The 12,616-nt window shown below is 38.1% G+C and overlaps 1 protein-coding gene across 2 annotated transcripts in view; it reads left to right on the top strand.

Annotated features, from left to right (window-relative positions):
• slit2 (slit guidance ligand 2) overlaps nt 1–12,616 on the top strand; it is a 125,902-nt gene that overhangs the window by 12,585 nt on the left and 100,701 nt on the right. For both annotated transcript variants that reach the window (XM_015388575.1, XM_015388574.1), the window contains exon 4: nt 9,787–9,858. In XM_015388575.1, coding sequence (XP_015244061.1) covers nt 9,787–9,858 — 72 coding nt within the window. The remainder of the gene's footprint in view (nt 1–9,786; nt 9,859–12,616) is intronic.

A 12,616-nucleotide genomic window follows, 5' to 3' on the forward strand; every position in this document is an offset into this window, starting at 1 on the left:
GTTTAGGCCAAGGTTTGACTTCGTGTAGACGGGGCCTAAGAGGAGAGAGCATAAGGTTGTAGGTAGAGATTGAACTAGCAGTTTCTGCAGAGAGAGAGAATAGAGCTAGAATAAGGCTGAATGATGAAATAGGGGTCCCTATGTCCTCCAGAAGTCTAAGCCTATAGCAGCATTACTATAGAGATAGCTCAGGTAGCTTTAATCAATTAAAAGAAAATTAGGCTACCTTGTTGATATTGTGTTTTACATTTTCATGTTTTTAATAAAAATTGCAAGAGGAGTTGAGATTTGGGGACTGTTTTTTTTTTATGAGGTTATAGGTTTTCTATGCTGTGTTTGTTCTAAAAGCTACAAGCAAATCAACAACCCTGACTCCTTATACAACAACCCTGACTCCTACATAACACTAGATTTATTTTTTAGTGGTTTATATACCTTATGCTTACCATGCGGTGTTACTAACAGTTTGATAAAGAAGACCATCATGAAAAATAATGTAATATCGGCCAAGGATTTAATTCTATAGCAGGTAAAGCATTCACAAAGAAAATTGACTCTTCAATTTGACCCTTTTTTAAGATAAATCTTGAGAAAGAAATATTGTGCAACAAATGCAAGTAAGAACTATTTGCTCTGTTTAATCACTTCCTTTTACTTGTTCATAGTTAAGCCTTTACATTCATTTGAGAAATGTTTGTAGTTTTAGTCATTACATGTTTATTCAAACTTGCAAAGCTCTGCCAGCACCACATACCTTAGGATTTGCTTCATTTGCTGTTTTGCAGTGCCTGTGCCTTGCCGAGCCTCTTTGTTTCTCGACCTAAAAAGAATGTAGCTTTGTCTTTTTTGGGCGTGTGCATGCAGATGCCATAAACAGCCACTTCCATACTCATTTGTCACTTGTCAAAGTCTGGCTGAAAATGAATGAAGACTGAGTGGCCAGTGGTATGAGGTGTGAGAGTGACTCCAATGAGTTAATGTCACACTGCAGCGTGGCGATAATCCTTGCAGTCGTAAACAGATGCTTGGAGGCCAGTAACCACACAGTAAACTCACTTATTCTCTCAAGCATGCATGGTGCACAGGGATGAATATGCAAAATAGAAAAAAAAACAACATACAGATTAACAAGAAGTGTGCAGCACAATGACACAGGCGCCAGATTCTGAGTGGAAAAAGAAAATAAAATTACCTCAACCACCAATTATTACACTGAAAGTGCTGTTTAAGTTTTTAATCCGTTAGAGTACTTTAAAACATGCAAACACATGTACACTGGCCACAGTTATAATCTGAACCTTTCTGGATATGTCAATGACTTCACCCAAAACCACTTTAAACGGGCCACGTCTGGTTTAATATCTGATCCAGCAGTATGTGTTATTCGCTCGCAGCTGAAAATCTGAAATGAGAAAAGATCCATTATCTACCAAAGCCTCACTCTATCTAATCTCAGAATCTTCCAATTTAAAGATCAGTTAAGATATAATCTTTGCCTGAAAACACAGATATGCTGAAACCTTGTCTTATCACCTGACCAGCAAATTCCTTTGCTATCAGCCAGAAATCCAACGTCATTGAAGAGCTCTCCTTGTAAGTGTTGCATGGGCTGGTGTTTATCAGCAACTAAACATTGACCATAAGAGGAATTTGTTTAAAAATGTTCACTTGACAAAAATGTTGCTATGAAAATACCCGTATAGGTAACTATGGGATGGTGTGAGATCTACACAGTTTGATAACCTTCAGCAAAACAACTTTCCAGTATATGAGCTTTCACACCCACATGTAAAACAAAATTCATAGTTAAATCCTCAAAAAGAGTGACAGTAGTTCCTTATTTGCTATACATTGACTGTCTGCATTTTCTGCAACCAAATTATGGTTATCAACTGCAAAGTCTGTCTTTCTTTGAGGAGAGAAATTGTTTTTTTGGCCAGCTGACTGATGTTAAGCAGCACTAGGTGGGGGGGAGATAATGCAGACTCTAATGTTCATCCTATCTGAGAAGTTTTGGTCTCTCCAATATTTTTCATCTAAAGCTTTTTAAAGAAGCTTTCAATGCAACATTTTTTAAAAGGAACTAAAACAGTATAGCATCAGACCTTGATGCTAGCAACCTGGCCCATGCCTATGCTAATTGCCCTCACTGGTTAAAAAATGGACATTTAAAGAATCCTATTATTCAGAAGGCTTTATAGCTGTTCATTCAACAATAATCCAGGGCTTTCCGCTGTAATCTGCAATCTAGTTTCACAGCTACTAAATGAGGACTAGTTTTCTTAACTGCCTGGTTCCTGCTCCTAAGGCCCCATCCACACGAAGACGAACCCTGGCCTAAACGCACAAATTTTTCACCAAACCAGCATCTCATCCACACGAAGCCGGCGTTTCGGGGGTCTGTAAACGATCTTGTTTTTATTCAGCCTTCAGAGTGGGAGGATTTTGAAACGCCGTTTTCGCGTTTCCATCTTTAAGCTCTAACTGCATTTTTTTTTTTACACGCATGCGTCATAGCGTCACCTTTAAACACGCATGCGCGACACAGTATCACAACAACAATGGCGCCGTACTGTGTTGAATGGTTGCTGCTCATGCTACTCACCCTGCTGTCGGGCTTACAACAGAATCTTCTTCTTCTGGAATATCTCCAGGAAGAACAGAGCAATATCGAAAACATAGTTCAGCACCTGAATTTGACTGAACCACGAAAATGGACCCGCAGGGCAACCATGTATAAATATTAGTGCGCATGCCCAACATTTCGTCGCCTATTTTTGCTTTGGCACGACAGCGCCACTTACAGGCCTGGCATACATTTTGCAGCGTTTTCATGCATTCGTGTGGACGATCACATTTATTTTACGTCTCCGTCTTTACGACAAACGTTCTGGAAAATATTAGCGTTTCGTGTTCGTTTTGACTTCGTGTGGACGGGGCCTAAATTTCCTATTTCTGAACATAAACATGCACTTTACTCTCATTTGTATCTAATAATGGGGACAGTCAATCGAACCTTAACTAATGAAGGTGCTTTAATCCTACAACATGCAATAATAGATGATGAGGAGCTCCTACCCTTCTGATTTTGTAACCCTGGGGTTTTAGTTAGCAATGTGTGACATCCCTATATACACAGGACAATAGGCGGAGAAAACCAGATGGTTGACAAGGGTGCAAAAACATGAAGGAGGTTAAAGGATGAATGACAGGCTAGCGGAAGCATTAGAGTGGGGGGGGGGGCACAGAAACCCAGATAAAACCAGTTCTGACAGAGCAGTTTTGGGTAAGCGAATGCCTTTATGTGAGTCTATACATACACACGCATGCGTCTGTATGTGTGCATGAGTGTGTTGTGACATGCCTGCTTCTCCCCCAAGCCCAAACTAACCCTCGTCCCTTAAGGCAACTGAACCACACCTGACCCAGCCCTGCAATGCTAGCCTTCCAGAGCCAGATGCACAAGAGGATGAGAATGGAAGCTGTTCTCCAACCCCATGGGGGGCAGTCAGTGTGGATCCATCAGCCAAGCTTTGGGTCTTCTACTCTGGGCAGCAGCGCCCAGCAGGCCCCTCCAGCCCCTTCTAGGCCCTAAGACGACAGAGGCCTTTGAAATGACCCCCCAACTCCAGACTACAGAGTTGCGCCTTTGTCTGGAAGCTGTGGGGGGTTATTGATGACTGACTCCGTCTTAGTGTTTTTGAACATGCCAAGCTAGAAGCATTGCATTACAGCACCATGACAGGACAACCATGTTATGTGACAACATATTATTGGAGAGTCATAGTTTTGCTATTTGTGCAGACATGTGTTTTAAGTTACTTCTTAAGATGAGAGAGGACTCTAGCTCTGTAGGATGGAAATTGAGAAGATTCATTCAAACGCGGTGAAAATGTCCCCTTCTTGTCCACAGTTCTGTGCAGAAATTCCAAGAAGGTCTTTGCCATAAAGTGCCTTGCATTGTTTTCAAGTGAACAACTAGCATATTCCCTGCAGTGGTCCACATAGTACCCCTCTCTGACAACAAAGAGCAGCTATAGTGCAGTAGAGAGAAAAGCTAGGCGTGATAGGGCAGAGACAAGAACCCTGAAGGAATCATAATAGACTATCTGCTTCATCCCCACAACTTCCAAATAGTTAACCCAAAACAGCTATCAAAAGGGGAAAAAAACCTCTTTTGAATTGTACTTTCCACATATTAGTTTTGTGTATGCACACAGGGGTATGCATGATTTTTTTTAATTCATAAGAAAGAAGAGAGGATTATGGTGTGCCTTTCATTAAAAGCTTGTCTGTAAGACTCTGAAAACATGGTTAAAGGGCTGCTGAGTGGCAATTTTGCACAAACAGACTTAAGTGTGCATATTCAGTATATAGATTACACCTTGCTAAAGCTACAGCTGTCAGACCAATGGTTTGTGGGAGTTTCTGTGAAGTGGAAGGAAAATGAAGTTGAAGGAAAATGATAAAGGAAATACTTTTATTCACAAAAGAGCTCAAGCCCCTTTAGACTAGTTGGAGAGAGATGGTTAATCTTCACCTTTGCATTTGTGTACAACTCTTAGTGGATATTAGGGATGAAAAAATTAATTGTGATTAATCAATTATTAAAATCTTCAACTAATTTAGTAATCGATTAATCATTAACTAAAGTATAGAGACTTTAACAACATGCTTTTAGCTGACAGTGACCAACTTAGAGCAGTAATTCTACAAAAATTGTAAAAAATATATAAACATTTCGCATTTAAGATGAAAAAAAAATGTTTTTGACTGCCAATAAGCTCTCTCCAGAACTCCTCAAATGGAACAGTTTTAATTTGGTCTGGTTTAAGTTCGTAAAAAGTCATTTTAAGGAAGCTTTGGCTTAATAGTTTATCAAAATAAATATTCTACTGTATAAAATTTTCTTTATAACATTTTTTTAATCTACTTATGTCAGTGTTGTATAATTATTTATCATTTATATAATTGATATAAAGAAAATAATTTATATTGTTTTCCAATGCATTACTTGGACTACACTTGAATATGGAATAATTCATACAATAAAAATAGAAATAAAATTTTTGGGAGAATATGGATTTGTAATTAATATTTGAGCTGAAATAAAAAAAAAGATATTACATCTTTGCTTTAAAACAGTTAAAGTCGTATAATTTCCACAATTGTAGGGTCATAGGATATTCACAGCAACATGAACAGAATATGGGTCCATTTTCATAAAAAAGAAAATATTTCTGTAAAAACAACAACTGCCTGCTGGTTGGTCAAATGTTGTAGTAATTTTGAAAATCAGTCCACACAATATAAATATGCGGGTCATAAATGTTCCCTGGACCTAACTCTGGACAAGACTGATCTACCCCATCCGAACCAAGGGTAGATACACTTCAGCAATATGGAGTTATCATTGTCAAATTAAAAGGCATATACAGTATTATCAATAACATGTCCACCATTCTACTCATGACTATCTGGGCCTATTTTTAAATGTGTTAGTTTGAATTAATTTTTATTCTGATGTCAAGAAATTCTAGAGAAATGACCCTCATGCTTGTTGTACTTGTTGTACTTGTCATAATGTCAAATGTTATTTCTTTTAAATGAGGATAGAGGAAACCTTCCATGAAAGAATGAATCCAGACTAGGCAGTAAAAAAAACAATGAATGCTCTCACACATGACGGCAGAACAAACTAATGCTTCTCTTAATGCAACATCTGTTAATCATTGATTATATAAACAATCCCATAACAAGATTATCAGAAAATAAAGCAGTGGTCTGAAGGTACATTCCAGGTTTTATAAATTCAATATGTGAAACAGGAAATGCAACATGATTTGGACCTTCCAGCTGCTGGCAAGCTAGTTTCTCACTCCTCTACTGTTGATGTAAACAAAACAGAGCAAGGAATCTTGAAGAATTTGTAGCTTCTATTTATGTTATATTAACACGCGTATGGTTACCCTTACGGATCATTGAAATAGTGCATCATTTCTATTTAACTTTATGACCATAGCCAACCTCGCAGGGCAAAGAGGCAATCAGGTTGGTAGTGCCAAGAAAACCATATTTAACCAGAAGGGAAGAAAAACCCATGTGAACTCCACTGCTGACAGAGAAACACCCAATGCACAGAAGTCAGACTGCAGTTTTGAATGGATTTAACACACACAAAAAAAAAAACTCCCTGGTCATATTTAGCATTATATGTAGTACAAATTGCAGACATAACACTATAGCTGTAATGAAACATGAATAGATCCTGCCCGGTGTTGAAAGGTTAGGCTTAAATTTGTGAACATTATTCCGAAAGAGTGAGTCAAAGTTCCAGTTGGTAAAATGCTTGATATTTTGCTCCTGCCATGTTCATTTGTTTTATAACAAGAAACTCAATTATTGATCAATTTTTGGAGGTTTTAGCGATCCATCCAGCTCATGAGATGAAATGGCATATGAATGTGGCTTTGTGAGAACTTTACAGTACAAGATGGTGCAGTGACAATATTGTTGGAGAAATGGGAATTATTTTAAAGAAGATCAGTGGAGTTTGTTTCCTTATAAGTCTGGCATTGGAGACAACTGCCTTGGATAAAATATGTTACAAAACTGGACATGAAAATAGCAAAACAAGTGATATCAAAGGCGACAATAAATACATGAAGAAAAGTTCATACTAAAAGTCTAATGTGGAATTATTTGCTGTAATCTATAGTTGCTCCTCCGATCCATGCTGTATTGAGAGATTTACAATACTTTGCATTATTGAAAACCAGGTAAAAAAGCAGCCTAACAAGGAGGAAACTTTCAATAATTGAAATTAATAATTTATGACCACAGGGAAGATTTTGTGCTTAGAAGAAGCTGAATTTGGCAAACTTCAAGAATCATTTATTTGTTTAATTTGATTAAATACTTGAAAACAGGCAGGGTATCAGATCAATACTCTATCAGATCAATATGGCATTTTTCAGACTCACCAAGGCTTAGAGTAGAGGACAAGATTTTATTTCTGTGTTTTCCTACTTCATTATCTGGTTCTTGAAGTCTGACAGCATTGTGAGACTATTTTAAGAGGATGAGCTCACACCACCTTTCTAGCATGGCCACTCCAGCACACACCCTCCCAGGGGGATGTCTAGCCCACTAACGGGCTCTGATGGCCGAGCAGGAGCTGCAGAGGGGAGTGGGCCTCTCTCTCTGGGACCATGTGGGGCTCTTAGCTGCAAGAACGAGTGTTAACGGAAGAGAAGTGAATAATTTAAAAACATCATTTCTGCTGGGCGTTAAATATTTAAGCAGCCTCTGATGTAACTGGGGAACATGAATGTGAGTGCGTGTGCGCGGGCATCACCCTACGTCCGTGCACTCTGGGGTGGAAGGCGGATGCAGGGGGGTGATGTTATTTAAGGAGAGTACAAGCCGTGTTATACTGATTTAAAAAGAAGTGAAAGACAGTTAGGAGGGGGGAAAGTCAATGAGGGAAAAAATGACAGGTCTTTAAATTCTTGAATGGAGTTTGTGTTTTCATGGATGTATAATACAAGACCAACTCTGAGGGTTTTATTTGTTAACGAAATAGCCCCTTGCAAAATTAACAAACCTGCATGTATTTTTTCTAATTTGTGCAAGTCTAGAAAATGTTTCAAAGGAGTAGGAACCTTGTCAAACACCCTTTGATTGCAGTTACAGTTGTTCGGAGGTATGTCTCTACCAGCTTTGCCTGTAAAGAGACAGAATGGGTTACCAGATTCTGGAAGGCCCAATATAAATGTGCACACTTTTCATTCCACTTCAAGACTATCTGCTGCTTTTTGTTGGTCTTTCACATTAATCCCAAATCATTAACGTCTTGGGTTGTAGCATGACAATTGGTGATTGACTTCTAATTGGCCACATATATTTTTAATTAAAACTGAGCCTTTTTTTCCCACACATATTTATTTTATTTTATCCGTGTCCAGTAGCAGCTTTATCCGTGTCCAGTAGCAGCCCAGAGAGCATCCGTAGCTGACCCTGTCATGTGTGTAAGTGTGGGTGTGTGTCAGGGTTAAACTGTTTCAGCAGCCTGTTTCTCATTGTGTCACTCTGTCGCCTCACTCCTCTCTCACTCACTTTAAGACTCGGACACACACCAACATGAACTGGCACACAAACCTCTTCACTCCTCTCAACTGGGGTTAAATGATCGCACCCAGATTATTAAACTCGCCCGAATTCTCTTAGCTCTTCTGTCTCTGTGTGTGTTTGTGTGTGTGAGTGTGATGATGAGTTATTGTGGGTTCTTCCCCTGTGAGGGCCTTGTTTATTCTGTGGGGTCCTTTTCACACATTCGGTAGTCCAGCCAGACTGCCTGTTTGTTTTTCCCACATCGTCTCTTCTCCCCCGTCTTTGTGGAAATAACATTCCCCATCACCCCCTTCATCCAAACCCCTTCCCTTCACCTTCCTCCCCCCCTCTCTTCCCTTCATCTTTCACAGGTTCAGTGTTTGTTTGGTGGCTATATTCAACCGCTTAAATAACAAATAACCTTTCCATGAATGTACACAGCCATGAATATATTCGTTTTTAAAAAGTATCTATCAGTCGTGTGTTTGTTTTTGTCTGCAAAGCTTAAAATTTTTTCTCAAAAATGCATAAAAGGCCTTAATAAAAAAAAAAATGCACTGAAAAATATAAAATGTAATTATCCCTACAGGGACCATTAGGGTGCCAATCGGCATGGTATTGTTTCTTTGCATGGGAAACTGCATAAATGCACAGTTAATAAAAAAATAATTTATACTACCATCAAATTTTGGTTTGAAGTAATCTTTTAATTTTAAGACAATATTTCTTATGCAGACGTATCCAGGCGCAGTTGTTAGCACCGTTGCCTTGTTGAAAAAAGAAAATTTACGGGTTTAATTTTCAATCCAGTTTTTTTGCAAGAAGTGTTCTATCTGTGAAGTCCTGTTTCTTCCCACAGTTCAATGGATTTATTTTGTCTGAAGAGGTGTCTGCCTGTGTGCTTGTACTTGATGTGTGTGTGTGATGCCCTATAATGGCAACCTGTCAAGGGTGTACCCTGCCTCTCTTAAAATAACCACTGACCAGACTGACTACCCCTATTCCAACACCCCTTCCCTTTGGGCTGGATGTTTGTACTTACTAAAAGTAATATTATCGTTTTGGTTTGGCTAGATCACTGATATGACCTAAATCCAATACAGTGGATCTGGGAGGCAGAGGTAGCCTGTGGAAAACTGGCCAGCAGATATTACAGTTGTGTGATTTATGTGATGCTAACAGAGAACTTTTCATTCTTTTTTTAAAGAAAATATAGAATATTAAGGATTTTGTCAACTATAAATAAAAAAAATATGTATATTTGTTTCAAAATCCATTCTTCATTAGTTTAATATATTTTGAGGGACACCTACTTTATTTCTAGTCAGAACCAGTCTTCTTGTTAGAACCAGAATGATTTTACATTTAGATGTCAATGATATCAATCATTTACAGCTGTAAAGTAATCTGTCTGAAATATCTAAAAGAATTTCAGAGTATGTCAATTGTACTGTTAATAATTAATTTCTTCCCAGGCTTTCTAAAAATCTTAAATGGTTTTGCCTAAAGATCTGCCCACATGTCTGTTAAAAATCTTACCCCCAATCTTCATTAAAGCCCACAAATGTGGACACCAGGAAAAAACAGAACATTCTTTGAAATGCAGGTTGTCCCCATATATATCCACTCTTTTGTAAATGAAACAGGTTTCTAATATATGTTGTGTTCTTACAGCCGACTGAATCGGAATAATTTGGCCGTGTTTCCTGAGCTACTTTTCCTGGGAACAGCCAAGCTTCACAGACTGTAAGTCATTTTGTTTTTTTCTTCTTATATTTATTTCTCCATTAAATTTTTTTTAATTATAGAAATTAAGAAAAAGAAACCACTGTAACAAAGCTTAAATAAATGCAAATGCTTTAAAGGATTTTGTGTTTTTATAAAACCAACTTGTTTAAATGTACAGAGTCCAATTCAAAGATGCCTTAATTGATGCTTTAATTGATTTAAATGTGTAAAAAAAAAAAGGCTCTTTGTGACAAAATGTGGAGGTATCACTTGGATAAAGGTGCCAGGAGAACGAAGGACAAAATTTGCACGGCCCTGTCTCTAGCAGCCAGTTCAGTAGCTAATGGAGATTATCACCCTAACAGCTGCTGCCTCCTGGGAGAGAGGTGTGTGTTTTGGTCTGCTAGAGGAGAAAGTGAGAATGACCGACTGAAGAAGGCCTAAGCAGATATTTTGAAACTGGTTCTTCCTCTCTGGTTACTTCTTCACCACAAAATAGTTTCAGCAGCACACATGAATGCTCTGGTTTGCATTCAACCCAACAAACCACTGTTTGTTGTCATTGAGCACCTTCCCCTAGCTTCTCCCAGTGTCCTCCGTAAACTGAGCTTTGGATTCCCAGTACTGTTATGCTGGGCTTGCGACGCTGCTGAAACTGTGGGAACTGACTTCCAGTCATGGTCATTTGCGCGTCTTTGGGAGTAATTATGGTTGCATATATTTATATGTGCGGTTGAATATATTTATCTAAAGCTATGCTGAAATGCTAAGTTGATTCACACAGTGTGTGAAAGTTGTTTATGTTCTGCGGCTGCCGCAGCGGTCGCCTGCGCCTGACCTGCTATGTTTAAGGGTGTGTGTCTGCATGCATGTCTGTGATTCTGCGAGTGTGTGTGCCTCTCAAGGCCAAGAGCTGGCACTTTGCTCAGCGTGTGGGCCGAGGTAAAAATACAACGCGGATATGTTGCGCTTCTCAACATGTCACTGACAACCAGTTTTATGTTTGCTGCGTCAGCGTTGATGATATATGAATATTTAATTTCAGCAAAGATGCACTGACTCACAGATAATGAAAGCGACAGAGGAAGATTAAAAAAAAAAGTATTTGGAAAAACTCATACAATTGCTAAAGGATTACATTTGCAAGCTGTGAAAGCACGAAAGTATTTTTTTGGTCATCTCTTCAACAGAAAAATAAACTCCTGTCTTTATTTTTGTAGACTTTTCACTTTTATAGAACAAAAGAAGCTCATGAAGACCTCTGAAATACAATCGTTTGGGGTTTTGTATGGAGGGCTGTAGGTATGTGCTGCAGCAGCTTGACTGGCTTTGAGTTTTGCAACAGTGCAGCTATAAATGAGCACTTGCTGAACCTGCTATTATGAAAATGTTGTTTTCAGTTTTTGAGGCTTGGAAATGTGTGTGTATGTGAGTATTTACTGTATCGGTTAACCTTAGCACAGCTCAGTGGTTTGGCCCTAGGAGAGCTGGGTTATACCATTCAGGTATGATATCTGTAAACTGTTACTGCTTCTTTGATTAAACATATAATGTTTAATATTCCTGTTAAATAAGAGACTTTAGCTGTCATATATATGGACGTAAACCTTTTCTTCCTTTTGGCACCTTCTTCTTCTTTTTGAAAATTGAGCCAATGTAACAACTAAATTTCTCAACTACTGCTACTGTATATAAATAATATATACAGTAGCAGCCATTCAAAATGGCCCTTCCTAGTCAAACCCCAGCCAAATGGCAGACCACTTCCCTGTAGCTCCCAGTGAAATCCCATCCAACTTCCAGCCACTGGCCTTCTTCAGGGCATGCATATTTTTTTCCTGACTTCACCCTTTCACTGAATTACAGGGTCTGACCAGGAGATGGCGCTTCTTTTTAGATCTTAATGTCCACAAATCACGACAGACGGAATATTTTAGTACAAAGATTGATGTTTAAAAAGGAATTGTGGGGGACCAGCCAAGGGCCTATCAAGGAAAGTGGGGAAATTTTGAATGACTACTATTGTAAATACATTCGGAAAGTTAGATGCTTTAAAATTTGCTGCATAAAAAGAATTTTCCAACCAATCATAACCTCAAATTTCATACAAAAAGTAACCCTGGTGTTGACTTTAAACTGAAGCTGAACGAATTGGTTGGTAATAATGTGTTCTATTTTCCTCATCTAACTCTCCTGGCCGATAAGAAATAAAATAATATGATGTTCGTCCACCTTTAACAATGTTTACAGTAAAAAGAAATAGGATAAAATTCACAGCTTACCATCAGTGTTTGGGAAAAAGACTGCGCATGGAAACAACACATTCAGTCTTAACACTGCAAAGCATTATGCTTAATAAAAGAAACTTTTAGTGCATTTTGTTCATTTACAATTTAGTTTAGGGCTGAAACAATTAATGAGATTAATTGAGATTAATTGATTATTGAAATAATCGTCAACTAATTTAGCAATCAATTAATCATTAACTGGAGTATGGAGACTCTAAAACATGCCTCTGGATGATAGAGAAACCAACTTAGAGCATTAACTATACCAAACTTATACAAAAATATATCAACATTTGGCATTCAAGATTAAAAAAAAAACAGTTTTTTCGTCTTTCAATATTCTCTTTGCAGAACTCCTTAAGTGGAAAAGTTTAACCTGCTTTAATTTCATAAAAAGTCATTTTTAAGGAATGTATGGCCACCCTATTATTAATTGAGTAATCCAAATAAAGTAATCGACAGGTTAATGGATTCCCAAAATAATAATT

The sequence above is a fragment of the Cyprinodon variegatus genome, unplaced genomic scaffold (assembly GCF_000732505.1).
Source record: "Cyprinodon variegatus isolate N-32 unplaced genomic scaffold, C_variegatus-1.0 Scaffold428, whole genome shotgun sequence".
NCBI classification, from domain to species: Eukaryota; Metazoa; Chordata; class Actinopteri; order Cyprinodontiformes; family Cyprinodontidae; genus Cyprinodon; species Cyprinodon variegatus.